General features: G+C 39.9%; 1 protein-coding gene across 1 annotated transcript in view; it reads right to left on the bottom strand.

Moving 5' to 3' along the window:
• Positions 1-27,961, bottom strand: part of LOC113612447 (teneurin-1) — a 112,331-nt gene that overhangs the window by 79,144 nt on the left and 5,226 nt on the right. The window contains exons 3-4 of the mRNA XM_027092335.1: positions 27,445-27,537; positions 24,955-25,275 (exon numbers count right to left, since the gene is read on the bottom strand). Of these exons, the coding sequence (XP_026948136.1) occupies positions 24,955-25,275; positions 27,445-27,537 (414 nt within the window). The remainder of the gene's footprint in view (positions 1-24,954; positions 25,276-27,444; positions 27,538-27,961) is intronic.

Here is a 27,961-nt window from a genome sequence, read left to right as displayed (position 1 = left end):
TGGCAGGAGGTTAATATTAAGGCTCGACTTTATGATGTACTTTGATTAATCCTGATGTTCCTCATGAAGTATTAATCCTTAACATCTATGAAAGTTACAGATTCATTTTTTAAAAATAAATTTATTTTATTTATTTTTGGCTGCATTGGGTCTTTGTTGTGGTGCGTGGGCTTCTCATTGCGGTGGCTTCTCTTGTTGCAGAGCACAGGTTCTAGGTGCGCCAGCTTCAGCAGTTGCAGCACGCGGGCTCAGTAGTTGTGGCTCGCCAGCTCTAGAGCACAGGCTCAGTAGTTGTGGCGCACTGGCTTAGTTGCTCCGCGGCATATGGGATCTTCTGGGACCAGGGCTCGAACCCTTGTCCCCTGCATTGGCAGGCGGATTCTCAACCACTGTACCACCAGGGAAGCCCCAGATTCATCTTAACTTTCCCTGAATGCCTCTAAAGTCATCTACGTTTTGGTGAGTTCTCCAAGGAAACCAGCGTGTCCAAACAAGGGCAATTCCATGTCAGTAAGTGCCTTTATTATTTTGGGTGGCATAAAGACCTTAAAGAAGGTTTTTAAAAAGACTTTCAAGACCACGGCAGGTCAAAGGATGATGGCATAGGAACATTTCTTTCATCTCCAGAATATCTGGACTGAAGATGAATCAAGGGGTATTTCTGCTTTCTATTTTTCTTTGTGTTTTGGCGAAATCAATTTCTTAAATGCCTAGAATTTGGTCTGGTGTGTGGCAGGCCTATGATTTGGGGTCACCTTCTATGACCTCTGTATTCAATATCACTGAATGTGAACTTGGAAATCTGGCTGTCATAAGGGGATGAACTGAAAGATCAAGACTCAAATCTGGAGAGAGAAAGGCTAAGAGCAGACAGGCTTGAAGTGTATAAAATCATGAATTATCTACCAAACGCATACTGAATGGCACTGTGCCAAGTTCTGTGCGCGCTAAAGGACGAAGAATTCAGGTACATGGAAAGCAAGACTAAGAGGATACTGTGAAGGTGCTGCTCTAACTGGGAGATGATAAACTTAGAGAATCAAATCCCTGAAAATTGAAACAGATTCCCAAAAGGTAAAGACAAATGTATTCCTCCAGAAACTAGCAGTACAGAAACATACATCTTTATGCTGACATCAGGGAGGACCATTCTGTTCCTTGACTACTACACTCCTCACCCCCGCCAGAGGGTGGAGTTTGGCCTGAGCTGGGGAGGATAATCTTGGACTTTCATGGTTTTCCCACTTTTAATTTTCGTGAACTTCTAAACACTGAACTGCTCTCTCTCTGTTCCTGTCAGCTGAACTCCACAGATGAGGCTTATTAAATCCTCGCTGTTGGCCTTCGGGGCTCATTTGGCTGACAGTTTGTAGGATATTCTCCTTTCATATATTTGTGTAGCAATTTCTTTTATCGCGGTCCAAATTCCAAAATACTCCAATTTTTGAGATTCTTTAATTAAATTTAATTGGGTTATACTGATGTTCGGAGTTGAAAAAGAAATAGTAGAAAGGGCTTTGAGGGACTGTGTGATAGGTGCTTTATTTATGCATCTAGGCATATTTTCTATGTACATATTTTCATTTCCTCTCATTTTCCTACCCCAACCAATGAACCAACCAAACAACCAACACACAGACAAATTCCCCAAACAACTAGTTTTACAAACTCTTTGCTGGTGAGGTTTAAAGGGTATTTAATTTTCACTGAGGTTAAAAACCAAACTGGAAATCACGGGTAAGAAAAAGAGAATTATTTCTGCTATTATTTGGCTGGGGAGCGGGAGGGGGTGTGGTCATCTCCCATAATGAGTATCGGTATAGCCCGGGGATGTTGATGACGCAGTATGATCTATTACTGTTTGTTAGACTGAGTGGGAGGAGGTAGCACATGCCCAGTCTATTTTAAATTTTAGTCTTCAGAGATGGGGACGTGAGTGATTTCAGAGCACATAAAGCCATCTGGGGCTAGCAAGATCTTACAGATTCAATAAGACGTTCATATTTTGATATAGTTGTACCCAGATTTCCAAAATTTGTTACCCAATGCTGTGGGCATAATTTGTTCCAAGGGTCACGTCCCTTGATGTGCTTACTTGACAGGGTTTTCATTAGCACTTAAAACACAATGGAAGGCACAGTCTTTGAATGAGAAAGGAATTAAACTGCATTGAAAAGACTCACTTCCAGGGTTTAAAATTTTAACCAGTATTCATTTTTAGAGCAAGCAAAAAATATATAGCTCTGTGCGATTACCACAAGGTTAGGCAGTGATGCGGGGTGGGTGGGATAGGGGTGGGACGAACCACCAAGGAATACACTTCCCTCAGATGCCCAGACAGCATGTTTAGCTTGGAGCACATTTTTACATTTGTGAGAAAATAAATAAATCCTTGTAAATTAGTGCATATAATGAAAGCACTGACAGACCATAACCTGGAAGTGTGAATGGTGCTGTCTCCATTCATCAGCATTAAGCCCTAACAAGCTCTTTCTATGGAGGAAACTGCTCATAAATAAAGTGCATCTTGTAAAAAAAAAAATTATTCGCAGTGTCTTATGCAAAGTAGGGGACATTATATAATATCTGAACTGCAGGCTCTTTTCTCTGTGAAGCATAGCTCTGTATGAAACAGCTGCAAATTAACGGGCGAAAGTATTTGACTTCTACCCTTGTCTTATTATCCTCTAATGAATAAATACTATAATTCTTAAGAAGACAATTGCCTAAAGCTGGGGCAGCCTGGATAGTTACTAATAAATTTATCACCTGTTGGGGAAGAGGATGCTGCTGATCGATACTGAAGCAGCAGGGGCAACCTGATGTGGTATCACTGAGAGTCCAGATGTGGAGGTTAACAGCCTGGAAATAGTAGCTAAAATCCCAAATTAGATAACAGAGAAGATCAGAGTTTTTGGCTGTGCAGAATGCCAATTTCAAATGTTGGCAGAAGGCATCTCTGTATTTAATTTATAAAAATTACAGCTGTTGAGGCCACCTACATTTTTATTATTTCTGTATTAAAAATGAACCTTCTTTCAGAATATAAGCTTTGGAAAGTAGTCATAAAATTCTCTCCATCTACAGCCCTAGCAAGCACAAAACTGAAATACTGCTTTTTTTTTTTTTTTCCTGCCACAATCTGCTCTTTAATTTTATGAGACAGAGGTAAATGGTTAAAATAAACTTTCAGGGAATGTCTTAAGTGCAATATGGCATCAGTTCAATCTCCAATACTGAGTGTGCTGAATTGTGTAGCTGACATTAGCCAGTTGATCATAAAGTGCCCTTTAAGTCAAAGAGTTTAAATTTTTTGCTTTGTTTCTGTGCATTTCAATTCTCTGAAAATTGGTATCATATGTGTGGTCTATATGGAAATTCTCCACTAGGCAGAAAAGTCCATTCCCCAACTGATCTAACTACTGTCCACTTACAACTACCTACCAAAAATCAGAAAGGGCCAAGTTACTTCTGTACAATAAGCCTGTTATCTTGCTAGGTAGACACCAAATGGAGCTTCTAGAATTTGGAGGGATTACAAATATCTGTGTGTTACTAGGGTTGGAAGGAAGCAGAGCTTAATGACCAGCTGAGATGATTTCACTGTGTGGTCAACAATGAGAACAGGAGTTCTCAAATATGACACTCTAATAAACCTACCGTAACATTACAGGACAAGTGAATAGTGTGAGTTATTTAATCAGATGACCTCTTTAATTAAAAAAAAGTTACACTATATTCTAACAGTAAAGGTCAATTTCCAAAGAATTTAAATACAAATTAAAAATGATAAGCATTCAGACTAATATGTCCTTCCTTTCAAGACTCAGAAGGCACTCAGAGACATCACGAGGAATGAGAGATTCGTGGGCTAGTTAAACCAAGAATTGTGATTGAGAGAAAGGCAGGTAAGGCCACTTGTCTTCACTTTCGCTCCTTCTGATTCTCTCAAAGCTTTAGCCCCCCAGGCAAGGAACAGTGAATGAAGAGCTCTCCCACCTCCACCAGCACTATTTTCCTAAAAGTTTACTGGGAAAGTTGTTTTTGTCCTCACTTATTAATTTATTCAGGATTTATTTTGAACCTATTATATGTCAGGCACTGTGCTAGGCACTGGGACTACTGCAGACTATAAAACAGATATGGCACTGCTCTTGAGAAGCTCAGAAACCAGTGGGGGAGACGGAGAAATAACCAGGCAATTACAGTGCCTTGAGATAAACACTAGTTTGGGGCAAGTCCACGGTACCATGGGAGCAGCCTTGGGGGATGGGCTGGGGAAATGAAGGTCACTAGTGTTTTCTCAGATTATAAATCACACGTAAGCAGAAATCTGAAGGACTATGTTGAATTTCTGATGAGCCCAGTGTGAAACCCAGGTAAGCACCACAAAAAACCCATTAAGGCTGACTATTATCACTAAATAATAACCATTTTCATTTGCTGAGAATACTAAGATATTCCAGGCACTGTGCTGGACTCTTTTTTTTTTTTTTTTTTTTGCGGTACGCGGGCCTCTCACTGTTGTGCCCTCTCCTGTTGCGGAGCGCAGGCTCGGCGGCCATGGCTCACGGGCCCGGCCGCTCCGCGGCATGTGGGATCTTCCCGGACCGGGGCACGAACCTGTGTCCCCTACATTGGCAGGCAGACTCTCAACCACTGTGCCACCAGGGAAGCCCTGTGGACTCTTTACATACATTTTCCCTTTTTAATCCTCACAGTAGCCCTGTGAAGTAGGTATTATTAGTGTCATTTTTTAGAAGAGGAAATAGAGGTTCAGAGGTCAAATGACTAACTCCAGGTTGCCAATGCTAGATTTAGCTCATGTTCGTCTGACTTTCAATGTCCATTCTTTTGATCCCTATCCCATGTAGCCTAAGTGGGGCTATCAATCACTTTACCACAGGAGTGGTGTACAGAATGGTTTCTGAGGGTCCAGAAACTCCATGAAATTATCTGCAAAAAGTTTCGTGTATGTGTATCGTCATGAGGAGATGGTCCATTGCTTTTGTTAGATGGTCAAAGTGATCCATGATCCCTCCCCTGAAATTGTAAGAATTCTTATATTCCTGTAGAGCTCCTGGACCTTTTCAGAATTATTCTTCAAAGATATTCTGCAGCTTCATTCCTACAGAGCTGGTGAGTTTTAGGAAAGCACCCAGAGTTTCCATGTGATAGGGACTTTGGTAACTTGACTATTATTTATGATCTACTAAATAAAAAGGAGACCCCAGAAACAAGGGTCACAAACTCATATGTCATCAGGGGACAGGCAGGTAGCATTAGTCTGTGAGTTAGGTCAGGTGTTACATTATACAAGTTCTAGGGGAAACGAAGGTTAACTAAATAATGCATGTCCCACCTAAATGCACTCAATCTTTTTTTTTTTTTAATAAAGACACAGAGTGGGACAAATGAATTATATTTTGAACCAGATTTATTCCCTGAGTTGCCAATTTATGATGCTTGCTAGAGAACAATCAAGAGGAATATATCATCAGTGAAGAGGCTGCTGTGAGCAGACAAGATCCATGAACTTAGAATAAATCTAATAACTAGTACTGCCGTTAAAAGTTATGTCCTGATAACAGAGATTTCCCATAAACCGCCTGCCTCCACATGCATACCTCTCCCACTATCAATGTCCTGCACCAGACTGGTATGTTTGTTACAATTAATGAACCCACACCGACACATCATTATCACCCAAAGACCATAGTTTACATTAGGGTTCACTCTTGGTGTTGGACACTGTCTGAGTTTGGACAAATGTGTAATAGCATGTTTCCACCTTTAGAGTATCAGACAGAGTAGTTTCAGCGTATAAAGATTCTGCTTAATTTTTCTGTGAACCTAAGACTGCTCTAAAAAATAAAGTCCAGTTAAAAAGAAGTTATGTCTTGGTTTATAAGCTCTGAGAAACCAAAGATAATCAAATCTAGTTCCAATTCTCCATCACGGGAAAATGAAATCCCTGGATGGCTAGTGACACAATACTTGCTAAGCATGCAGCTTCTTTTGTCCCCACCAAGATCAAAGCTCAGAATTTATGACAAGTTCATCAAATTTAGACAAATCAAACCAGAAAAGTAGGTGTTCAAGCTGAACTTGACTTTGCTCTTGCTCTGTCCCCCTTCTCTTCCTCATCCTTCCTTCAGGAAGCTCTCCCCCTTTAGTACGGCGGAGACAATGCTATGTATTCAGGTCATCCTATCTGTTTTTCTTTCTGAGAATACAGCTAGATTACATTTCCCAGCCTCCACTGCAGTTAGGTGTGGGAAGAAGTGATATATGCTACTTCTAGGCCTGGTCCCTAACAAAACCTCTGTTGAGCTCCTTTATGGAGCCCCCCCTCCCTCTAGGCTGGCTGGATGCAGAGTACCCACTGGAGGACTCCAAGGCCTAAGAGATTGACAAGCCACTAGATGGAAGGAGCCTGGCTCCTGAGTCACTGCTAGGAGCAGGGATTTCTCCTATCCCACAGGCAACCTTTTACTGCACTGTGATGTGAGCAAGAAATAAACGACTATTTTGTTAAGTCACTGAGATTGTGTGTGTGTGTGCGTCTGTGTGTAATATATAGTTGTTAGCTTGGCCTCACTATTACATTCACCAACCACCAATTCAAATCCTGTTTATCTTCTAAGGTTTTTATGAGATGTTTCTTTTCCAGGAAGCCTTCTCCATAAACTCCACTTTCTGGTCTGTTTTCTAACCTAAAGAAGCTTCTTTTTTTTTTTTTCAAATGTGAATTATCCAGTCATGCTCTGTCTAGGCAAAAAGCTCCTTGAGGGCAAGAACTGGATTTTATGCTTTAGTTTTATATCTCAACAAATCCAGTAGACCCGGGCACAAATGTTCAATAAACCTTGTTGAATTACAGGCTTAACTGCCACGCATCTATAATGAAGCACATCTATCTTGAATCAAATAAAGCATGCCACGATGTCAAGATCTGCATATGAATTTCTCTAAAAATGAGTTTAGAAAGGAGGCAATGGTAATCTCTTTCTCCAAAGACCTTTAAGAGGAGTACAGCCCCCTATCAATTAGTGATGATGAGAATATGGGAAAAAGGGGAATCGACCACTCGGAGAAAATAGCATAAGGACCATGGATCAAATTAACTGCAACTGAATTTGATCCATGTAGATAGCTACACTGAATAGCTCAGGTTCCCTGCAAATCCACTTTGCTCTATCAACACAACTTTGTGTTATGATCTTATGACCTCTTCCAACCGTACTCTAATGTTAGGAGTTCTAAGGAAACAGCAATATCTCAAGATTTCACCTTAATTTGCTTCACTCTGGACCACATAAGGGAAAGCAGAGAGAACACTGGCTCCAGGGTCACATCAGGGGATCTGGGCTTCAGGATGACCTCTCTTACAGATTAGCTGTAGAACTTGTCTTGATTTCCTAACCCACACCCTACCTACTGCACAGGGTTAAAACAGTGTGAAGCTCACAAGGGCCAATGAAATAAGAGCCCTTTGAAGAGGATGAAGTCTTACAGTGGTGCTAAGTGGTGTCCTAATTGCTCAGTCATTGCTGTAATTCTTTCTGAAAGTGACTTTTCTAAGCCTTAGAACCATAGACAAAGATTTCCACATAGGCTCTGCTTCAACATTTTAGGCTCTTCTATGTTGGACAGACATAGTCGAAGCTTTAAGTCCATAACCCGGGTCAGTGGCAGAGTGCCCTATGTTAGATTCACCACAGAGACAAGGCAGAGGTTGAAAACAATTTTGTTAGCTTAGGGGAAATACTGCACTACTGAACTACTGGTGTAGAAGCCTTCAAGCTTTTATAAGATAGCTAAAGTTTTCATCCAGAGAATCAAATAAATGAAGCTCCATGCTGTGCAACTGGCTCAGGGAGACCCTGGGCTGGGGGTGGTGCTGGTGTCTCAACATTTAACAGTGACACCAAACACTAGGGATGGTATGAGTTATTTTTCCTTGCTTTATAGAGGTCTGTGTGTGTGTGTGTGTGTGTGTGTGTGTAAGCGATTGGGTTAAATAGACAGTTCTAGTTCAAGTTGAAATGCATACCTCATGTTTTATTTTTATGCTAGAATTCTTGCTCAAAAGATGCCTATAGGTTGAGATTTAAGGGGACTCAGTACATTTGGGCTAAGATAAATGAGGTTTATTGGACACGATCTGAATATTTTATATCCCCCCCCCTTAAAAAATTCTTCAATTATCAAGCAACTGTATTTGGGACACTACTCAGATACATTTTGAAGAAATGCCTTTGTCATCCTAAGGAAACAAACCACCTCACAAGAACCTTACGCGAACAATTAGCTTGAAGAGGGAAAGTTCATTTATTGCCCATGAACCAGCAAAAAACTAATTGCAGTTGTTACACTCTGGGGGAAAATGAGACTCTTTCAAGATATGTGAACGACCAAAAGGTTCTGATAAAAAAGCAAACTAAGTAGAATACCTTGGCCTGAATACTCAATAAAAGGAGGATATGAGGAATTAAGCCTGACAGTGCTTACTATTCACAATAGTGGGCTAACTCAAGAAGAATGAAAATTTCTGCAGGAAAGTTATTTGCATGTAGTATCTATTCAAAGACAACGCGGAAGGCCCATTTAAAATTCTTCCAACAGCCGTACATCTTGACTAATGAAGCTAACACTAGAAGAGAAGTTCAGGAAGCCAGAAAGGCAGGGTGATGAACACTCTGTGAATACAATTTTCGAACATTTGAAATGAGGTTTAAAGAGACACTTAGGAGGACCAGTTTGGGCTTAATCAAAAATATATTATTAGAACAACAACAACAAACACAAATATGACAGTTGAGTAAAAGAAAAAAATTAAGCAAAGCAGTTGTCCAATGAGACAAACAACTCTTTGACTTTTTCTTTTCCACGCTCTGACCTACAGGTTTGACAATCTGAGTGCAGAAGAAGGTTACACTGAAAGGTATTGAAAAAAACTGGGATTTGCTGTTCAAAGGGGGCTGGTGACACCTCTGGCCTTGTCTTGATTGAGACTGGGGTTTCCAAGGCCATTTCCCCACCTTTTTCCCTCTAAGTTCAATTACCCAGACATGTTCAGGAGAGCTATGAGAGTAGCACATCAGGGTAGAAGCTATGAGGAGATCCTGTTGTGAGGCTGACTGTGGCTTTCAAAAATTTACATAATCTCCCAGTCCTTGGGGTTTTGCCTTTGTCTAATTGCGAGAAGAAAAGCTGAGATGCCCATGTCAGTGGATTACTGTAAAGACCAAATAAAATCACATCGGAACAGAATAGTCTGTGAAATTGTTTTGAAAGGTTAACACAAATGGTGTTAATATTTCTGTTCTTGATTAACTGTTAGGTTTCTGGCATCTTGCTGTGGATTACCTGTTACATGATGACCTGCTTCAGCACAGCTTGACTTAGATGGCAGGAACCCTCTGTGCAATTCTGTCAGCGTCTCCTCCATGCTGATGGTGACGAGCAGTCTGTACAGGGGTCCTGTGTTACTTTTCCAGTCAAACTGGTCTATTCACTGTCTCTGAAACACATCTTTCTCTTTCCCTGGTTATCACTACATATTTGCCTGCACTACTCCTGTGCCCGGAATCCCCTCTCCCTCTCCTAGTATCCAGATCCTACTCATCTTTTAAGACACAGTGCAAAGTCTAGCCTCAATAATTATAATATATAAACTAACTCAAAGACTTGCAGATATCTTGATGGAGGTACTTCCTTGTCGAGTATATCAAACAATTTCATCAATCTTGTCTGATGGTAGAAATCTGAGCCTCTTAGAAGAGATGTGTTATTCCACCGATATAAGTGGCTGGGAATGAGGATCACATCAGGTATACATCATTAAGCTGCAAATCTAAAGCGTGGCCTGTAACTAAGAGTGTGAGGCTTTTTGACTAGACTCCAGAATGCATTTTACATACTGAGATAGGGTCATTTTAACCAACCCATTTCAAGACCACCCCAGCCTTCGTAGGAGGAGCTGAGTCATTCACTTCCCACTTAGGTGGCCTCTTTGTTCTCCACTGCCCTACCCTTACTTCTTTGCCTTGTTCTTTGATCTCATTCCTTTATGAATTCACTTAACCTACCAGGAAGAGAGGTTAGAATCTAGTTCCCAGTTTTTCTTTACCCACGTGTCCAGTCCTTTTTCAGATTCCTTTCCTTTCTTCCACATCTTCCCCCTTCTGCTCATTTTCCTCTCCCCTTTTCTCCAAATCCCAACCAGCTCTCCATTCTCTGAGCCCCTCGAGTGCTTATGGTTTATATCACACAACCTTATGCTGATTACTGTTTCCTCTGACGATGTCTCCCTTCATTGCCTAACCAGATCATATTTCACTCACAGGCAGGGATCAAGCCTTTTTACTGCACTTATAATTTCCAAATTTCCCAATGCAGACCAGATTGTCTGCTGCTTGAAAAGCTCAACAAAACACTGAAGGTCAGTGAACATGGTTCTTTTTCTACTAAGATATACCAGGAGCATGACATGGGTCTGACAGAGTAGCTAAAACCAGTGGGAGTCTTATAAATAGTATAGTGGGTCATTGACACTAGTGTCTCATTGACACTAGTTAAATATGTTGAAAGTATTAGTTAAGATGATGGCACCTCTGGACACCTGCTTGATAACCAGGAGATCTTTGTTGTAACAAGAGATGGTTGCAGTGTGTGACGACAGCATTTAGCATAGTTCCTGCCATACAGAAGTGCTTTATAGAATAATAAATGACTAAGCTCTATATTAGAAAGAGAACAATTTGAGCAATTAGAAAAAACCAAATTAATAAGAGCCAACAAGTCTAATAAAGAAGGTAAAACAAAAGGAAACAGGCATTTACAGATACTGCTAGATAACATTTTGCAGCTGCAATGGTTCCTTAATTCAACTGCTCAAAATATATTCAGCATTTCCAGGAACCAGGAAGATATCAATTTAGGGCCAATTCAGAAGGCAGTGGTTTTGGTCATGTATTAATTGACTAATTTTTTTTTAAACATTCAAATAGATTATTTGAATAAAGACATGCTGTTAAAACTAGACCAGATATACTTGGGAAATAAAATAGTGCCCAGCATAACTAAAAAAACCCAAACAAACAAACAAAAATGAACACCCCCCCCCCACACACACACAACCACATAAAGAAAGGTTTTGAGGGCGCTAAGTGTTGATCTCTGGGTTTTCAAAAATTTCAAGCCTAACAGGCTAAAATCAGAAGATGTAAAAGTAGCCCTTCTTCAGACCGCTCTCCCCAGAGATGCCCCCAGTTTCACCACTCTGGGAAAAGTGGGAGGCACCTTTTGAGGGACCTCAAGCCCTAAGGTAGGGCTGGGGCAGTTGACTGCCTACAGTTCTGGTTTTACCTTGTTCAAGAGAACACAGAGAAAAGATTATAGAAACCAAAGTAGATAGTCTTGGCAGAAGGCATTCTGATGGGTTTTTGACTGGGGGGTGGTAGTGGGGAGGAGGACAAAGCAGACCTATCAATCCATTACCATGGCTTCAGTTTCCTTGGGTTAGAGACGCCTTCCACAATGAGGAATGATTCCTGCCTTCTAAGGGAAATTACTGCTGTAATCAGCTTTCTTTCCTGAGCAAATACTGGTAAAATGGGGCACCTACCCACCTTCCTTTCCCCAAAAACCTCTTATACAGTCTAACAAGCCTTTTGAAAGACCAAATGGAATAGCTAGTAAATGAAACTGGAAGAAAAACAGAGCAAAAAACACTGCAGCTTCCTGGCTAGGCTTTGATATTTGGGGCTTAAAGACAGCCTCACATTTCAGTTATTAAGCCTTTGATTCCTCAGAGAGAAACTTTAAATGGCCCAGGACTCACTCGCAAGGGAACAGTGACTTTCTTTGGTCAATGATAAAGCTGACTCATTATATCAAGGCTCTTTAATATTAAGGAAGTTCAGTGTCAGCCATTTAGGGAACTCCACATATGGACACACACTAGATGTGTTGGTGAGCTCTGCAGCTAATGGAAGAGCCTCACTCACATCCAATCAGTTCAGAAAATAAGGGATTAATACTGGCCACTGTAGGGGTCCCTGAAGACCCTACTCCAGGGCCAAAGCTGGTGTGTGTTCTGATATGTTGGTTCCTGTGCTTTAAAGGTTGTTAAATATTTTGAACACTGTCTCTGTATGACTGAAAGCCTTATTTAAAACAAACACTTTTTAAAATGGAATTTTCAGGTATAAATTTGCAAGTTGTTTTCTAAACCCTATTTCTGACTTAACATTTTTTTTAAATTATGAAAGATTTCAAATGGTCGACAACTCAGAAAATCATTACACACTGCCATGCATCTACCACCCTAATTTAATAGGTGTTAACATTTGTTTCATATAGCTCTTAAAAAAAAGAGAAAATATTATGAATACAGCCAAAACCCATGTCTTTATCTCTGTTCCCTTTTCCCTTCCCTCCTCAGAGGTAAGCACTAGTCTGCAGTTAGTGTGATCCCCTTGCATGTTTTTATACATTTGCTACATATGTATATGTCAAAAAATAATATACAGTATGTTTTTATGCTTCAGAAATTTATGTAGGAGATGGATGGTGGTGATGGTTGCACAACAATGTGAATGTACTTAATGCCTCAGAATTGTACACTTAAAAATCGTTAAAATGGGGGAATTCCCCGCTCCAGTGGTTAGGACTCCATGCTTTCACTGCCGGGGCCTGGGTTCAATCTCTGGTTGGGGAACTAAGACTCCGAAAGCCGCAAGGTACAGCCAAAAAAAAAAAGTTAAAATGGTAAATTTTGTTTTGTATATTTTACCACAAAAATATGCTAATGATATCACATCATATATATTCTTTTGTAATTTTCTCTTTCATTCATGCAACCTTATGTTTTGTGACTTAATGTTTTTACACGGGCATCTAGTTAATTCATTTTTACTGTTGTATAATATTCCATCATTTGACCAAACCCGATTGACAGATTATTAGGTTGTTTCCATTTTTTATACTGTAATGACAGCGTAGCACATCTCCTTATACACATGTGTACTTGTGACTTTCCATACATTTTTCTTCAGCCAAGCTCCCTTCAGTACCTCTCTCCAAGTATTTTAAAAACATAGTTGCAAGTTTTCCTTTTAGTTGGACAATGTATTTTGCAGGCAAAGAGAATTAAAGTAGGGCTGTGTATATACAATCAACAAAGTTTGACAGAAGAGAATTTGAATACAGTAAAACAATTTTGAAAACAAAATGTTTACTACTAGTCTTGAAAACAATCCAGTTAATATTAGTTTAAAAAATTATTGGGCTTCCCTGGTGGCGCAGTGGTTGAGAGTCCGCCTGCCGATGCAGGGGACACGGGTTCGTGCCCCGGTCTGGGAAGATCCCACATGCCACGGAGCGGCTGGGCCCATGCGCCATGGCCGCTGAGCCTGCGCGTCCGGAGCCTGTGCTCCGCAACGGGAGAGGTCACAACAGTGAGGCCCGCGTACCGCAAAAAACAACAACAAAAAAACAAAACAACAAAAAAAATTATTTACTTACCCTCCTTATCATCATACTTTATTTAGTACTTGATCTGTGCCAGGTACTGGCTTAACCCATATTGTGTCATTTTATCCTCTATAACCCTACAAGGAAGGTAGGAGCACTGTCTCCATCTTACAGATGAGAAAACAGTGGCTCAAAGATGTTAGTAATAAATTCGAACTCATTCTTACCTGCCTGATTCCAAAGTCTCTGGTTTTAACTACTCTAAACACTTCCTAAGTTTTCCAGATTTCACGGGGCCCAAATGGGAAATACAAAGAGTACGATTTAAAGGTCATTGAAAGGCCTGCCCACTTGCCTTAAAAGTACCTTTACTACAGGAAGGCTTTTCTAGAAGGACACATACTTTAGAGATCTTAAGGACATATATTGCATATATTGCTAAATCTGACCAAATAAAGTTAGAAAACTTCTACACTGTTAAAAGAAATGACAAACTTGGAAAATATTTGCAACACATAGGAGAGACAAAAGGATGTTTTTCTTAATTTTCAAAAGAGAAAGATCAACGGCTCAGTAGAAAAATTGGCAGAGGATATGAAAGTGAGTTTACTGGAAAAGAAATACACATGGTCACAACAGATATGAAATGACACTCCTCTTCACCTAAAATTAAAGGAATTCAAATTAAAGCTACAAGCTATGAGATACCATTTTCCACTGATCAGATGGGCATATATTAAGGGGTTTAATGATAGTGTGGCTGAGGGTATGGCAAAATGGGCATCCTTACACGCTATTGGTGTAAATGTGTTCAATCTTTTAGGAGGGCAATTTGGTAATATCTACTACTGCCGAAAATTAATCCGGTGTATATACTCACAAAAGTGTTTCAAAACACGTGAATTAGGTTGTTCAATGCAGTGCTACAGTGATAAAGGATTTAAAAAAAAAAAAAAAACAACATCAATCAAGAAGCAAATTACTAAAAAAAAAAAAAAAAAAAGAAGCAAATTACTTAATAAATTATGGTATGTCCATATGTTGTAATATCATACATCTCTTAAAAACAGAGGCAGATATATACATGCTTTTATGGAAAGATCTTCAAGAAATATAATCAAATGAAAGAAGGAGGGTGAGAAGTAATGTCTATGATATGATTCCTTTTATGTAAGAGAAAAATACATATAGAGGTCTCAAAGGAATCGCAAGAAACTGTTAACACTGGTTACCTTAGAGAGAGGGACTGGGGTGTGTGTGTTTGTGGTAAAGAAGCCTAGAATTTTCTTTCTGTGCTTTTCTACAGAGTTCCAACTTCCAAACCACAGACATATATTACTTCCATATTTTTATCTTTCAATATCAACAGGGCTTATCTAGATGGTGAGATTATAGGCCATTTTAATTTGTATTCTTTATATTTCTCTTTCTTAAAAAATAATAAATATAATTAAAATGTCCTTTACCACGGGCCTGCCAGGATGCCTTCAAGGTCTTCCACTGAGCTTTTTTCCTTGGCTGATGGTACAGCCCCTCCAGCAGGTCTCCAGTAACATGCTCAGATGAGAGCAACCCACTGGCAACCATCAGTACTATGAGACCCTCTCTGGAAAGCTGTCATTTATGAAAGCAAAGAGACCTGGGTCCTCAGAGGTCGGTCATAGGACAGGACAGAATGTGTGTGTTTTAAAATAATATGCTTTGTCTTTTGTTGCATTATAAAAATAACAAATGCTCAGAAAATTAAAGAGAACAAAGGCAAATCACTCAAAATTCCTTATGAAGCAATTATCATCGCTAACATTTACTTTCTTTATTTTATTTTATTTAAAAAATTTTTTGGCCATGCCGCACAGCATGTTGGCTCTTAGTTCCCCGACCAGGGATTGAACCCACGCCCCCTGTATTGGAAGCGTGGAGTCTTAACCACTGGACCGCCAGGAAAGTCCCATTGCTAACATTTAGATAAACTTCCTCTCAATTTTTTTTCTCTGTACATATATACCACCCCTGCCCCCTTACAGATGTAGCAGTATACAGTACATAGTTTTGTATCCTGAACTTTCCACTGAGTATTATTTTGTGAGTATTTTCCTTATACCTGCAGGTTTGGGGGCTATGGGAATGGTCTGTTCTGGGTGCAGACAATGAGGGGAGTGCATTTTTGATAGGAAAATTAAAAACAATAATAAAACTGATGAATAACAGGACTGTGTTTACTATCCCCATTCACTGGAAATTGTAAACAACATCAGGATAAAATATTCTTCGCACTGTCCAATCTCCCTGTAGCATACACCACTGTATGCCCACACAGCTCTGACTAGGGGAGAGGGAAGGGAAAGGCTGGATTTCTATCTCGGGAAGACAGGCTGAGGGCTGCAGGGAGGGGGCTCAGAGTTAGCCAGGGGAGTCCCTGAAAGAGGGAATGAAGAGGTGACATTTCAAACAGCCTCTCCTTTACTGCTAGTTTGTTGCTTAGTTAGATTCAGTTCACTTGAGAATCTGCTTGACTTAAAAAAAAAAACTTAGCAGTTGTCTTATGTGCATATAACTTAAGTCATTAGTACCTTCAGAATGCTGGTCTAAACACCCTCTGTTGTGCCATCTCTAATCCTTGGTCTGAAATGGCCAAAAAACGCAATTAATTGATCAATTATAAAATAAAAATGGGCTTCCTGACTCCATTTCCAGCTGTGTTTTAGCCTGTGATGATGTTAAAATAATGGATTTCCTTAGTTATCTAGGTTTGCTGCATGTTGTTTGAGTTTTACACTCTACTAATTCATCCAGTATGGCTGGAGGATCAATGAAGCTAAAAACATCTTCTGATGACTCCTCTGTTGTGGAGCGAATATTCTTGGTTCCCTGGGAAGTCAACCCACGGTAGATTTCAGATTCCTTCAAGAATCAGCAAAGCATGCTAGACTCACCAGGAAATGACTTCCTCATTTCTTTGATTTTACGGTCAGCTCCATGCATTTGGTAAACTTGAAATTACTGGGCCATCTTGTACTGATGGTGGAGCAATATGGGGCCATGATCAAAGCTTTAGCTCTAATACAGTTTCATGTTTTAGAACCTTAAAAACAAACATTTTGCATTGAAAGAAATTTCCTAATTAACTTCTGAAGAATTTGTACATTAAAACACCTTACCCTGCTGGAGAAGACTGATAGAGCAAACGTACTACCTTCTGCTGAAGAGAAACTGTATTTAGAAGGAACTTGCTATTCTCATAAAACTTTTAATAGGAAGAAGTGAATCAAATTCCTTAATTACCATTTTATGGTTGGTAAAAGGGCAAATTACATGCCATCCATTTCTAAACTTCTAAATGTCTCTGGTGCTTTTAATTAAAGCTGCCATCTAGAAACTACTAAAGCAATTTTACGCAATTAGTTATTTATAGGTTACCATAATACACCACTCAAAATATGATTTTAGTGATTTGCAGTCTGTTAGTGTGTGATCCCTGTCATTTTTGTTTGATGGAGAGGGGGTTCTTTTTTTAATCAGCTGAGGTGATGTGACACTGACGAGCTGTGATAAGGAAAGTTTTGGGGGCTAGTGATCTCAAATAAAAAGAGGAAGAATCATAATCCCGTTCTGTCTGTCCTGATTTGTAGGGGTTGAAGTTTCATTCTAGACAATACTGCAGAGAAGTATATCATGGTCATTCTCCCATCTCTCTCCACTTTGCTGCCCTTCTGCCCGATACCTAGCACTGCCCTTCCTCATGCTACCTGGAGTAGTTGCCACCTTGGCTTGTCCCCCTCCAGTGATCTCATCTCTCCAAACACATCCATCCTGTGCTCCATGTCCTTAAAGCCCCCATAAAGTGTTTTAATGAGGAATTAATGTGTTGCTCTCCTAGGCATTATCCTGCATTCAACACTGAAGTTCACATCTGAAGAAAACCCTCATGGAATGAATTTAATGGTAGGCTGCTAAGGGAATTATTTTGGTTACATGGGTCTTGGTGGGGGGGCTCCTCAAAATACAACACGTTGGAAAGACCCAGCACTAGAATTACTGCATCTCAAGGTCGGGAGGGATCAGCTAATCAAATCACATGTAATACTCGAATCCCACCCTACCTTGACTCCTGCTTCTTTTGTGGCACCATTCTACCCTAGAAATGACCAAGTCTCCTTGGACAATTTGGAACTTGCCTCCTTTAAAAGTAACTTGTTCCACGCTTGGGTCACTATTATAAGCAGCATTAGTATTAGCAACCAAACAGCAAGCCTGATCATAATGGCAGGTAACACTTAATGTGTACACCCCACAGGCTGGGCACTGTGCTTTACAATGCGCTTCACCTGCATTACCAAACACTCTCATGTAGGCACTATTACTCTTATTCTAACTTCATAGATGAGGAAGCTGAAGCTCAGGGAAGTTAGGTGACTTACACAAGGTCACACATTTAATGAGTGGTGGATCTGGAATTTGCATCCAGTTGTTTGACTCCAGAACCTGGGCACTTATCTCTCATGGTATTTGGCCTCTAAAGTATTATCTGTTTGCTAGAATGCTATACATGCATGAAAATTAAAATAAATGCAGAAGAAAAAGTCATTTAATGATGTATTTGTGGCTTTATAAAACCTGAATGAACTTAATACAAGTTCCGCCGTATTAACCATGGATGTGACCTGGACCAATTAGCCAAGGCTAGAAGTAAGTGCCTTCCTTTTGTCTGACTTCTCCACCAAAAGCTTATGGCTTTAGGATTGTGACAGAAAAGGCAGAAAGGTTCTCAGATTCCAGCTGCTGACATAATGTAAGGTCTAAATCTTTTGACTATTCATAAGCAGATGCATTAGACCAACTGTGCAAATAACAAGTTAAGCTCTCATTCTGGTTGCATCACAGGTGCTAAGTAAGTCATCAGGTGTAGCTACCGTAAACTGAGAGACCAATAACATAGTTTAGGAAGGAAATACCCAGGAGTGGAAACAGCACAGGATCACTGAATAATAAGGAACAAATATTTTACCTGAATTCTAAGGCTTTGTCAAACATATTTTTCTCAAGATGCCTCTGATTCTAGGACAAGGATGTGGGAGGAAAGTTCTCACAAGAAATGTCTTGACACTGAGCTGGGAATTTGGCATGGGTGGTAGAATGTTGATCTTACCCAAAAAGCTGACCTTACTAAGTGGTGTTTCCGAACCATTCTCACATACCTCAAGGCCTAACTGTACTTCCTCATTTTTAGCAGAATAGACGCACTTCTCTAGAACACTGAGGCTATCAGAATGGAGTACCATCAACTTTCTAGCACCTTCTATCTACAAAGTTCTCAGCCTTACACCTACACATTATCTTAGGATGGTCTCTGCAATCTCCCCTCCCATTCAAGGCCTGCTCCAGTTTCCTCAAGATCTGGTTTCATCATTTATCCTCTGTCTCCTGTATCTTCCCATTTACCTATCATCATTGCCATGTCTCCCACAGAAAAAGCCTCCCCTGAGCGCCCTGTCCTCTTACTACTTATCACTCTGTCTTTCACATCCAAGCCTCTCAGAAGAATGATCTTCACTAATCATATTTACTTCCTCACCTCTCACTGGCTCATCAAATGCCTGAAATCCGGCTTCCACCTCTACCACCATTCAGACCACCAAAGGCAGGGGCACCAATGAGCTCCTCCGTGCCTCATCCAATGGCTACAAATGTGTGACATCTGATATTGTTTCTCACACCTTCTCGAAACAAAGGATTCCCTTGGCTTCCTGGACACCAAGCTTTCTTTGTTCACTTCCTTTTCTTGTGAAGATTTCCTCTCTCTTTCATTAGATGCTCTTCCATTGCCTACCCTATAAATATTAGCATTCCCTATGATTTCTTTACCCCAGTCTTGCTCCTGTGCATTTACCCTGTCACAAAACAATCTATCAAGAATGCATCCATCAAGTGATCATGTCACTTTCCTGCTTCAAATCTTTTGCCTACAGGACAAAATGCAAACTTCTGATTCTGGCCCTGCTCCTATTACCCTCAAATATGTTTACTTTAATAATACTGGATTATTTCCCAAATATACCATTCACTTTACTCGTGCTGCAGCTTGCCTGTAATTTTGGTGAGGGCTGGCCCTGGTGCCAATCCAAATGGTTACGTCACCATAATGGATCATGTACTAAAGGAATTTAGGAAAAGTCTTACTGCACCCTAGTTGCATAGTAGAACCAGAAGAACATTCTCATGTGTGTTTGTGCACTACACTCTCTCCCTCATAGATACCAGTTACATGAACAAGATGTCACTGATGAGAGTTTTACCATCTTTCCACTAACCCCAAGTTTAGCCTTTCAGAATAGCATTTAGATACCAGGGGAATCATCAGAGCTCCAGGATGCACCCCGGATAGATCTGGGTAGGGACAAAAACAGATTGCTTTTGTCTAGACTTTACCATACCCAGCTTTCTTAATTGCCAATGAAGTTAAAGGAACTCCTGTGTGATTAGTGTCATGAACAACCTAAAAACACTTTCGGAAGCCATCAAGATTTAAGGATCATTTCCCTCCTTGGGAGTGGCTCCAGGGCTGTTTGCATTTCTGGGGATACTGCCCAATTCCTGCTGAGTTCTGAGGTCAGTTATGCTTAAAGATGCACATGAAAATAGAAATATACTCCATGGTGAGGTCCAAGAAGACCAAATTAAGTCATTGATTAATTTCATCCTGTCCAGTCGCTCCTTCACCCTCTGTAGCTACTTAAAAAAAATAAATGTATTCAGCTTGTCACAAATTTTATTTTATATCTCCACCTAGTAGCATTTCACACTCTGCTTAAGTACTTGGTCATCTATTACATGACTCATTAGTTTGAGTTCTCTGTAGAATTAAAGAACGTTGCAGTAAAAATAATAAATGGAACCTAAGTTTCAACTACATCAGCCATGCATGTTTTAAAAGCATCTTGCAAAGTCAGTTCAAACTCATATACAATGCCAGGGATTAGCACACCATCAACTTCTTTGCTAAACTTTTTTCCTTGCCCCATTACATTGAAGTACTGATGAGTAAAATGGCAAATGTTTCTCTTTACTGGGATTCAAATCAAAGTGTGTAAAACTGGATCAGATAAAGACTTCTTCCCAGGAAAAGTACCCAGGGGCTATCTTATATAAAACTCTATTCAGGGGTACTTCCATTTTTCCTTTAAACACAATTTTTAGCTACCAGTTGTAGTCAGTTTAATGAAGTTAAGGTTTCCTGACTCCATCTCTTAAGAAAAAGTTGAAGTTGCTAACTGCAGAATCTTCCAAAGAGATGTGACAATGTTTCCTGGAGATTTATTTGAACAATTCCATTTACAGATTATGCAAATGCTATGGAGTGCACTATGGGTATACTATCGGGTCAGAAAAATCAGAGGAATAGTTTTAATAGGAAAAGGAAACTGGACTGAAAGTCATTCATCTTCCAAATAAAAATATTTTGTTTTCACTGAATACATGTCATTAGATTGAAAAGCATTTTCCACTATTTCCTACCCTCCTAGAGAAGCCAACAGAGATCATGGATTTTAGCTGAAGGGAAGGCTACCCCGCCTCCCACCCCAGCTCATGGGTTTTGGAGTCAGGTAGACCTGGTTTGAATTCCAGTGTTATCTGTAAACTGTCTGACCCTAGATAAATTTCTTAAGGTATGTGAGCCTCTATCTCCTCATCTTTACAATGGGGATAATACTATTTACCTCGTGAATTGTGAAGATTAGAGATACCCTGTGTAAAATATCGAACACAGTGTACAGCACACAGTAGACACTAAGTAAGTTAGAGCTATGGTTATTTTAATACATTAGAGCTGGGAGGGAGATCATCCCAAGCCCTTCAGTTTACAACTGAGCAATCTCAGGACCCAGTGTGTATATGACTAGTCCAATGTAACAAAACTAGTCAATGGCATCATTAAGTCTATTTCAGCGTTCAGGGAGGTACGGTGACTTTCCAAGAAACAGTGGCATTACATGGATGGAACACGAAAGCCTAGGCTCCCTAACCCAATATTCATCACAATTTGCTGCCATTTCTCAAAAAAAAAAAAAAAATCCCATGGCTTCTGACCTTTTTTTTTTTTCTGACCTTTTGCTGACTGGTTTTAATCCCATTTGATAATTTATTCCAATGTTAGGACAAATGATCTGAAAAGCAAATTTTATTTCATCCTATTTTTAGAATAGATTCAGAAAATAAATTAGCTGTCTTGCAGATTAACATTTATTTGACTTACCTTGCATAATTAAGGACATGCTGGAGAGCCTGCCTGTAATTGCAATATGTTGCTTGTTAAAGTCTTAGAGCGAGCTCTCTTTCCTAACCTAGAAATGATACTCCCTAGATGTACATTTCCATTTTCTACTGATCTACAGCTTTTCTTTATTAGCTTCTAGGTGGAGAGAAAAATCAAACCTCTCCTTCAAGAAATCCATTAAACATTTGCTGTCTTCTAAGGGGGAGGGATGAAGGAGCTGATGTTCATGGTGGCTGTAAAGCCAAAAAACAAACAAATTGGGCTTTCTTGAGAGATAAAGAACCTGCAGGAGAACCTCAAAGACATAATTAGCAATTAGCAATACTCTCCTCTCAATATGCCCACCGTGCCCTAATGACTTCCTGCATATTTCCTTCCTCTACGGAAGTCTACGAAATTGCCCTGCAGCATTCCATATAATGAGAACCTCACTTCTGATTCACTGCCAAGGGTAAGTGCTGTCTAGATTCAGCGTGGAGATAGGTGCCCTAGCTAGGCACCTCAGTGTTCTGACCAGCATTTTCAGATCAACCGATGTCTGGACATAGGTTCTGCCATCTGAGTGATTTCGAAGATCACTAACAGGGTCCTCAAACACTGTGAATATGGTTGAAGGAGGTGTGATGGACACTTAGTGTGAGTCACACATTCCCTCCCTTTAAACATCCTCATTCACTCACTGGATCAGAGCAGATGTTGCCAACAGCAGCTTTAGTACATTATGTGAAAGCTGTCTTGGATGGATTAGACATTCAGCTGTCTGAAGACTGGGCCAGCTGTTCTTAGGGCCCCTTACTGCTTTGGGATGAATAGTGTACCAGATTACTGTAAAAGCCACGCTCAGATAGAAGGTTGCGTAAGTCAAGCCAAAGGAAAATGCGCTACTAGCTATGACAAGAAGAAAAACTTAGTTTAATGTTAACTTTAATAGATATATAAACTTTGACACTCTCATTACTGACGTTTCCAGAGTTCATGTAAACCCTGCTCATCAGGACTCTATTATTGCTGCTTTCCAAGCCAAAAAAAAGCGCAGAGCTGCAGTGAACCAATTATTTGCTTTATTTGGAAAAGCTGACATTCATCCTGTGTGGCAGGTTGAATGTGGTAGGTGAGATGAGTGGTTTTCACACCAGCAGCAACTCAGGAGGGTGTCAATTTCAGGCACAATACAAGCTTGATTCCTCCCTATTTCTCATGCAGAAATCCTTATAATACCTGTAAGCGTTTTAAACCTGTGTAAAAGGTGGGACCCAGCCTGACGTATTTCCTTGAAAGATGAGCTGATTATATGTTGCACCCGAGTTATGCATTCACTCATCAAATATTTATTGCAGACCTACTATGTGTAAGGATGGAGCACAGGTACAAGAGGAAAAAAGAAACATTCCCAAACACTTTACCATGATACTTATGGGTGGGGACGCTTATGTTCCCTTAGGGAAAAAAGGTCATCCCCTTTAAGTGCCATTGAAATTCCTCTTAGGAATACTTGGGTATGGATAAGAGTTACCTAATTGGTCAATTACATAAGAAGCATGTGTAGTGGATCTCACACTGTGCAAGATATTGCTGAGGAGGTGGGGAAGAGTCAAAAGAAATATTAGATATAGTTTCTCATCTCAAGCAGCTCACTTTGGTAATAAAAAACACTCCATTCATGAAAGGACTGGAAAGTAAAAGAAGGCAAAATATAATCAGGTGCTAATTGGGTAGTGGAGACACTCTTAAAGAAATTCAGATTTAATGGGCTGGGTTAGCCAGAGGGGCTTTATGAAAGACACATGCCTTGAGTATGGCGTTGAAGAAAGGGACGGCTTTAAACTCCGACTGTAGTTGAAATTTAATCCCCATACGGCAAATGTCAAATAGCTAAAGAGTAACCTCTTAATATTTGAAATAGTAAGTTGACCATCTAACAAATTAAACACATTGACCTCACTATATTTTTCGGCATGGAAAGGTGTTCATAATACATTACGTATGAAAAGCAGATTACAGAACAGCATTCTATAATACGATTCCATTATTAGAGAATAAAATATATGATATGCATAGAAAAAAGTCTAGAAGGATATACACTAAAATGTTAACAGTGGCTTTCTAGATGTGGTAGGATTATGCGTGACCTCAATTAAAAACATTTTTTGTGTTCTCTCTTTTCTAATTTTTCTGCAACAATTGTGTATTATTTGTGTAATAGTTAAAAAGAAAAAACACATTGGGTTCTTAAAACCCACTACAATGAATACTTCATAAAACCTGCTGAAATAAAAGCACACATACACACAACATCTTGGAGAAGGAACAGAGAAGAATGATTAAATAATTAAGGAGATAGGGTGGATGATATATGACGACAGACTTAAAAGTTGACTATCCTTCAGCTTAGTGGCCTAAGATGGGAATATGATCCAAGTCTATAAAATCATGAAGCTGACTGGGAGAACACGTTTATTTACAAATCCCAGGCAACAGAATTGAGGGTTGGCCCTTTAAGGTTGAGAAGCTGAATTTAGAAAAAATAACAGTAAGGCTGAGCTCTCACAGAAGGCCAAAAAAAAAAAAAAAAAAAAAAAAAAGGAAAATGTTAAAATAGGGGGGAAAAAAAAAAAAAAAAAAAAAAAAATGGAATTTGTTATACTAGGGGTGATATAAATTGAAAATATAAATAGCTTCAAGAATGATTTAGATAAATTAATGGAAGATAGGTTCATTAAAGGTTGGTTGTTAAGGAAAAGCCAGGAGTGTCTAAAGTCTGTGAGATACTCAATATATTTGAAAGTGGTAGAAGGTGGCACAGACCTGATCCCCAAACCAGTGCAGGCCACAGTGCTAAAGCCTTCCTCCTGGAGGCTCCCTGCTGGCCAGGAGTTAACCCTTTAGTTGTTGGACTATTGGGAGTTTCCAGGAAGGAGATCATGGGGAGAGGCTGGGGTGTCCGGGAGGCAGAGGGTTCTGGGCAATAACTATTTATCAACCAGAAAAGAAGCATTCCAATATTTTAATAACAGTTATGACTATACTAATGCATATTGGCTAAAAATTAGTCCTGGGCGTGCCTATCTTCCGAGATAGACTTCAGAGATGATGTCTGTCAGAGGTACATTGGGACGGATGGACTACAGTGTGATAACAATCTTAGGATTCTGCCAAGTCAAATGAAACGTTTAGATAACCAAAGGATTTTTTATTTTTACCTCGAGGGCTGTTCAGTGAAGCTTCCGATGCTCTCCCTCCATCTCCACAGTGACTCTGGTCAAAGGGAAGGCACTGATCTCCTGTTCCTGCCACCACTTCAAAATTCTTGGACAAGTCTTTTGTTTCCACAAGAGATTTCAACTTGTAGACTTTTCGGGTATTGGTGTCTGATAGATAAAGTGATTCAGACACAGGGTCCATAGCCAGATAGTATTTGTGAGCAGGACTTGTGCTAAGGAAGAGAAAAGTAAAGTTATTCAAAGCAATTTGTTCAGCATACACTCCCTGGGGTCTGCCTTTTGTCACAAATGGAAAATTCTCTTAAGAGATAAAAGAATTAATGTATCTTCCTTATGTACCGAGCCGATAGGTACCTCTTTGTTTTTCTAGTAATGGGTCTGGGATTAAAAAATAATTCAGTGCGTACTGCTAACCTGTAATGTTCCTGATATTCCAATACCGTCCATTTGGGGGTAGAGAAAGAAGCAGAAGATAGAAAATCCCAGGAGATCCTTTTTCTCATACATACCTTTCATACCCCCCTCAGTTCTCCAATTACCTACTAGATGACTGCCTGGATGTCTAAGTCACCTCAAACTCAACAAATCCAAAACAGAAGTTATTCTCTTCCTGCCTTCCCCATCCTTCAAAAACCTACTTCTTGTCTTCTGGGCTTCCTGCCTCACTTGCAGTCACTACTGTCCTCCCAGGGTGCTGCTGGAAATTGAAAGGCATGTACAAAAAGTGAGGAGTGTGTCTTAGGGAGGGCTGTGCTGGAGATACTCTTCCACTCCAAGCTTCCTTTTGTTAGCTGGCCACCGTACTTCTCTAATACACTTTTTCTTTTTCAGGACATAACAGAAGTGATCATATTTGACCTTGTCTTGGTTATAATTAAAATCATCCATACCTCCAAAAGGTGACATTCAAGTTACCTTGATCGGATTTTGGTATTCCTGAAACTCTTCAGTTCCATATTTTACATAGGATCTTGTGTTATTTTTATCTGCATACATGGCTGAGCTCATTCATTAGTTTTGACTATTCCTAATATCATTTTTCCAATAGCTGCAGGAACTTTGGTTTGGGGGACATTCTGCTTGAACTTAAGGTTCCTGTACTGCTGATATCATCCAAGCTCCCAACATGGAAGTCTAACCCTTACTCTCCCCTTTTCTCTCCACATTGTGCCTAATTGTGCCTGAAAACAAGCTTTCAGAAGCTTTGTCCCTCCTGCCATCACATTAGTTCTAACTCTTATCATCTGTGGCCTGGAATATTTTCTATAGTCCTGCCCATAGGAGGTGTTTTTGAAATCTTAAATCCATTTTTCCCCCATACTGACTCCAGGGTTATTCTGATCATTTGGTTCCCATCTTTAAAAACTGTACAAACTTTTAAATGTTCCTTAGTGTGGTGCACATTCCTTTCTTCACTTAGTAATTAATTCTCTTTAACCTTTTAAGGCTTTACTCAGGCATCATCTTCTGAAGAAAGCCTTCCGGAAATGTCTAGGCTCGGTTATTTGCACTATGCTTACCTCTATTCTCGGGGATCACACATCATATTACTTTTTTAAAAATGTATTGGTATGCCCCAGTAAACCATGAGAGCTTGGAGGAGAGTAATCTTGTCTTATCTCTAACGTGCTCACTGCACAGCACTCTGCCTCACACCCAATGGTCTAAGCCAGAAACCAGAAGCCATTCTTTACTGCTCCTTCTTTCCGCCATTCCCCATATCCAGTAAAACATCATTAAAAAAAAATTCTACCTCCTAAACTCTTTTCTAATCTGCCCACTTCTCTTTATCTCCACCGTCATTAGTCCTGACATCTCTCAGCTGCACTCCTTGCTTGGTAATACCATTTCTGTATTGTGGATTTATTCAAGTCATTCAGAAGTATTTACTAAGTGCAAACAATGTGCCAAGGAACTGTGCTATGGTCTGGAGACCTACCTGTGTGCCCAATACAGCCCCTTGCTGCATGGAACTCACAGTCTAGTGGGGGAGTCAGATCAGTAAATAGGCTATGACTGTCATAAATCCAAGTGTTACAACAGAAGAAGAAAGGGAGAGAAATGAGCAGATAGGAGGGACACGTGACCTAGCAGCAGCTATCACATTGTATTAGCATTATTGTTTTAAATTATGAAGTCCATACTTTACTCCTATTTCCTTAGTTTTTAATTAATATCCTTTTTCTGTTTCAGGATTCCACCTAGGATACCAAGTTATATTTAGTCTTCGTCTCCTTAGGCTCCCCTGGGCTGTGACAGTTTCTTAGACTTCCCTTGTTTTTGATGACCCTGATAGTTTTAAGGAGTACAGGTCAGATATTGTGTAGGATGCCCCCACGGCAACGTAGTCTGATTTTTCTTTTTTCTCATAGTTAGACAGCGACTACAGGTTTCGGGGAGGAAGACCACAAGGGTAAAGTGCCATTCTCATCAAATCAAATCAAGGGTAGTAATATCAACATGACTTACTGTTGATGTTGACCTCGATCGCCTGGCTGAGGTAGCGTTTGTCAAGTTTCTCCTCTGCAAATTTACTTTCTCTCTTACTTTCCACATTGTATTCTTTGGAAGGAAGTCATTCTGCCAAGGCAACACTTAAGGAGTAGGGAGCTATACTCCACCTCCTTGAGGGTCGAGTAGCTACATAAATTATTTGGAGTTCTTCTGCATGAGAACCTTATCTTTTCTCCTCCATTTATTTATGAACTCAACCATTTATTTATATCAGTATGGACTCATGGATATTTGCTTTATACTTTGCATTAAACTCTAATGTGACTTTATTTTGTTGCTCAAATTGTTCCAGCTTTAGCCATTGGGAGCTCTTTCTGTGGGCTTATGTGCCCCTCATAAACCCCCATCAATGTTGGTGCGTTTTGGTTTTTTTTTGAGCACTTCCTTACTTTCTGGAAGTACAAGATGTTGCAGGCTCATCTTGTATAATCCCTGCTCCAGGACTGGAACGAATCATTTCTCCAAGGACCCC

The sequence above is a fragment of the Aethalodelphis obliquidens genome, unplaced genomic scaffold, assembly GCF_003676395.1.
Source record: "Aethalodelphis obliquidens isolate GAN/ISIS:26980383/991018 unplaced genomic scaffold, ASM367639v1 scaffold77, whole genome shotgun sequence".
In the NCBI taxonomy this organism is placed as follows: domain Eukaryota; kingdom Metazoa; phylum Chordata; class Mammalia; order Artiodactyla; family Delphinidae; genus Aethalodelphis; species Aethalodelphis obliquidens.
Note: the sequence above shows the minus strand (reverse complement) of the source record. Positions and strands in the feature narration are given on the sequence as shown.